General features: G+C 36.6%; 1 protein-coding gene across 1 annotated transcript; it reads right to left on the reverse strand.

The window, feature by feature from the left end:
- Window positions 1-350: 350 nt before the first annotated feature.
- GDF5 (growth differentiation factor 5) lies at window positions 351-3,977 on the reverse strand. Its single transcript, XM_069953209.1, has 2 exons — window positions 3,347-3,977; window positions 351-1,210 (listed from the first exon to the last, which is right to left on the reverse strand). Exons 1-2 carry the CDS (start codon window positions 3,975-3,977, stop codon window positions 351-353), a joined length of 1,491 nt encoding a protein of 496 aa, XP_069809310.1.
- Window positions 3,978-4,659: the final 682 nt, after the last annotated feature.

Below are 4,659 nucleotides of genomic sequence, written 5' to 3' on the forward strand. Positions count from 1 at the left end.
TTTAGAATTTTTTTTCACATCGGAGAACATTTTGGGTTATTTATGTTTTATGTACATTTTTTTTTCTTACACAGACTGAGCTACAACATAATCATTGTCACCTCTAAATATTCCTTTATTGTTCCGATTTGTTGTCGGTTCATTTCTTGTATTTGTGCACAATTCATAACGAAAGTTAGTCCAAAAGTTTTTCAAACGTTTTATCCATTTACTATATGTTCCGAAATTTGGATGATCGTTCGATAGGTTGTATGGATTTTGTACAGTGGTAATTTTTTCAAAGTGCGTCGTATTTCAGCACCCCGGTTCTATAGTTCATCATGGAGATGCGTATGCTGTAACAAATCTTGCTACCTGCAGCCACAAGACTCAACAACCATGTCCTCATATTGCTTGTAGACCACATTGTTGGCAGAGTCTATGTATAGTATGCTAATTGGACTCAGCCTTGTTGGAACACAGCATGTCGGGGGTGTAGTTTCTGGGTCCATTGAGTTCATCAGAGTTTGGATTACTGCATGATTTGTTGGTTCTAAGTGAGATCTCAAAGGAAATTCACAAAGACCTTCACAATGATATGCCTCGTACTCCAAAGGTGCGATAATCCAGTCATCCCACCCCATGTCCTTGAAGTTCACATGGAGGGGCTTTTTGCTACATCTGGCTTTTGAATTCTTATTCGGCCTCTTTCTCGCTGGAAACGGGGCCCTTCTCTTCCTCCGTTGGTTGAATAAATACTCATAGACAGTTTTATCGTCTTGGCCAGACCTGGCTTTGATTTCATTAAAAAACAAATCTCTCTTCTTTGTCCTTCCAAAGACGAGAAAAATAGCTTTCTCATTAGTCGGCCGACCGGTCCGGTTAAACCCAACAGTTTTTAAATCAACAGGTTTCCCTTTGTCCAACACCTCTAGCTCAAAACACAATTGAGCAGAGTTTTTAAAGTTTTTGAAAAGTTTCCAAATGTCAAAAACTTCCCACTTTGGTGAATCGATGTTGCCGAGAGCCCGAGAATCAAGGAGAGTAGCCGGCTTTTTATTTGCTGGACAGATATACAATTTTATCTGTGAAAATTTTCCAGACAGCTGAAACTTAGGATCTAAAGGTCTTTTTCTTAAAATACGAAGTTCTGCACCCAACAAACCATCTTTTTCCAGAGCAGTGATGTCAAATGTGTATTTTTGTCTTCTGGTCGCTGTCATTCGTTCATCTAAAAAAGAAGAAAATAATAATTATAATGGTTATTCAACAAAAGGATTTGAGAGCCAAATATAAGACTAGGTTTCCACTCATATTTTAAGCCATTTTTTTACATTGATTTTTTTCTGCCATTTTTGCTTTTGGTTAAGTTTTTCCAGACACTTATGGCTCCAAAAAGACCAAAATTTGTTTGGTATATTTACTCTGTATATATTACAATCATGAAAAACTTTTTTTAAAATGCTGGTTCTTGGGTCTATGTCAACCACTATTATGTAGCTCTATTAAAAGAACAAGAATAACCACATACCACTTATACATATACTTAAATTTTTGAATTTTATGTTTTTATTTTAATTTCTTCACGATAGCCCAGGAAGGGCATGAAACATCAATGGCTTTCATCTTTTACTAACCAATGGCTTCATTTGGTTTCATTAAAGAACAAGAAAAGCCACTCATACATAAACTTGAATTTTATGTTTTTAAGTTGTTTTTTTTATTTCTTCAGAATAGACCAGGAAGGGCATGAAACATCAATGGCTTCTATCTTTTACTAACCAATGGCTTCACTTGGTTCCATCAAAGAACAAGAATAACCATAGACCACTTATACATATACTAAAACGTTTGTGGTTTTATGTTGTTTTATGTTTTTATTTTAATTTCTTCATAACAGCCCCAAAAAGGCATGAAACATCAATGGCTTCCATCTTTTACTAACCAATAGCTTCACTTGGTTCCGTCACATGTTTTAAAAGTTCAAAATTGCTGACTTTTGGCATTTTTTCAGATCGAAACTGCGATATTAAGTACAGTCATTAGTAAATGGGACATTTGCCTTTATGGTCATAATGTGCTGTTACTGGAACATCAATTTCCTCTATACACGGGGCACGAATCTTGTGGAATCTATTTGCTTGTTTTCACTGCTATGATTAAGGGCTTATATAATGGGGAAATTCACATGATTTACTGCACGGCAGGATCCAAAGTGCTGGACGCTTTATTAGCTACAGGTGTTTATAATATGCAATATACAATACTTTGCTGAAAATGCCTCCATTGAGTTTTAACGTGTCCTGCACGCTAGCAAAGTACCCAAGATTGATTTTAATTAAAAACATGATGTATCATATTATCCCATGGAGACTGTAGAATAAAATCTTTCATTATTGAGCTCTTTTTACCACTAGCCCCCACAAAAATTGTGAAACAGGGGAAAATGTGGTTCTGACTTAGCGAGTCTTCCCTTTAAGCCCTTAGAACAATGTTTTGTCTGTTTCAGAAGTTATTTTCTTTGCTATAAGTCTGTTACGTTAGAGGGGCAGACAATTTGTTTATTTTCTCTTGGAAGCGTAGTGGGTTTCTGTCAAGCTACACAATCACACACAGTTCCTGTGCGGAATAACCCTGCAGCTCCTGGTCATATTAGAATACATGATTACACCTTGTTACCCATTCTTAAAGCTAAAAGTGATCAAGAAGATCATGATTATTCACATATTTGTAAATAAAAACAGCTGATTTTGGGGGAAAAAGATAAAAGATAAAAAAATTAAGAAGTAACTTTCCTTTCTTTAATATAATCCATGATTCAAAAAATACATTGTATAATAGTAATGTATAGTATTCTAGAGATAAAGAATCCAAAATAAACACACAACTAGATATACTGGGTATAGAAGAGCCATAGACTTTTTCAGTCCTCTCTAACAGGTGCACAGAAAAGCCCAAGCCTTGTCTTTTTGGTTAAAGCTATGACTAGTAATGTTACTAAATCCAAATCTAAAGATATAAAACAAAGATTAAAAAGTTATACTCAAATAGAAAAGAAACAATTGATGTGTCTACATGGATGTATTGTGCCCAGAACCGAGACATCCAAAGTGGAAGAGACAAAAACAGGTGTCATATGTCATGGTGGAGGTTGTTACCAATTGTTATCTTTTAGGCAATGTTTGCACGCCATCATTTGTTGGTTTTTGAATGGTCATCTTTTAGGATGACTTTCATTTCGAATCCAAATAATTATACAATATTGACCATTATTTGACCTCAAAATGATGGCCCCCACATAGTGGGAACATAGTCTAATACTGCTAAATATACTTAAAAAGTCTTTTCGGGACCAGCATGTTCTTACCTTGACCTTTGTCTATAAAGCTGGTGATCGTATTCGCTAACCCTGCTTCCAGTTTCAGGCTCCCATTCATGCCTTTCCTTTCAGAATCCGATAGAGTTCTGTAGAGAGAAAGCATGTACTCATGGGGAGTGATGAGAGGATGCTTAAAGTTGTCCTTTTGTTCCTTTTCGGGAATGGGATTTGAAGGCTTTTTTGGCTTGAATCCAGCAGAATCTGCATGGACATTGACAATTTTGGTAGAGGCCTTTCCACCAAGGAGCAGCGGCCTCGTGTTCACAAGTTTGGCCGCGGGTTGCTTATTTTCAGTGTTTCCATTTTTATTCTCCGGAGAAGGTCTTTTGGAAGGTTCCTTCTTTGGTTCATCATTTTTAGCTTGAGATACTCTCGACTGAATGACAGGACTCTTCGTTTTAGCTTTTGGAAGACCAACTCCATGACCGGTGTTTCCAGCTCTAGTTGTGTTGAGCTTCAACTGAGGGATCTTTTCTTTCCCTGCCGCCACAGGTATCCCTACTTTAACTCCGGGATGTGTTTGTCCTTGGTCTGAAAGGCCTAGTACCAAAGGGACTAAATCGAAATAGTCCCAAGTCAGATACCAAAGCAGTAAAGGGATAAATCTCAGTATTTTCATGTTCTGATTTTTCTTTGAACATCACAGAAGGAAAAAACAGCAAAGGGTCCACCAGACTGGCACATGAAAACATGAAACAAACGAAATACTGGTGTTAGCAAGAACAGCTTTCTTCTTAGTTTCCTCTTTAAATCTGTTTGCTTTATGTTGTTCTCCAGTCCCATAGTGGAAATGAACATGAATTCTGCTCTAATCTTTTTCTTTTTCCCCTCCACTGAGCAGCTGTGAAGAACTTGCTCCCGAAAAGTAAAGTTTACCTCCCGCTTTTCTCCTTCAAAACTGTCTGAATACTTGAAGGAGTCTTGTTTAAATCCGAGAGTTTTTTTTTTCCAAGGAGGAAGAATGGCGTAATGCTCTGCCTCTTTGTAAAACCCTTTTTTTTTAAAGATTTGAATCCTTTCCAGTGAAAATATTTCACACACAGCGTCTTGCAGGTGCTCAGAAATCTTTTACAAACCTGAACTCAGGAATTGGAACCGGAATTCCAACCAAAACCAACTTAATTACTCTCTGATGTCATGCTGTCTAAACTAATTTAAGTGCGATATATTTCTTAAAAAAAAAAAAGAAAAAATAAATCTTTAACCTTTCCATTAACGTGACTCATGCTCTATGTGAAACCATTATGTAGGACCAAAACGTCAAATTATGTCATTTAAAGAGGCAAAGGGTCTGTATTAAC

Source organism: Dendropsophus ebraccatus, chromosome 14 (assembly GCF_027789765.1).
Source record: "Dendropsophus ebraccatus isolate aDenEbr1 chromosome 14, aDenEbr1.pat, whole genome shotgun sequence".
NCBI lineage: Eukaryota > Metazoa > Chordata > Amphibia > Anura > Hylidae > Dendropsophus > Dendropsophus ebraccatus.

What these genes read in the sequence shown, in the direction of transcription:
- GDF5 (XM_069953209.1), bottom strand. Translation starts at nt 3,977, where the DNA reads ATGAAAATACTGAGATTTATCCCTTTACTGCTTTGGTATCTGACTTGG. An exon ending in CTTTATAGACAAAGGTCAAG is followed by an intron (nt 1,211 to 3,346) that starts GTAAGAACATGC and finishes CTTCTTTTTTAG; the next exon opens with ATGAACGAATGACAGCGACC.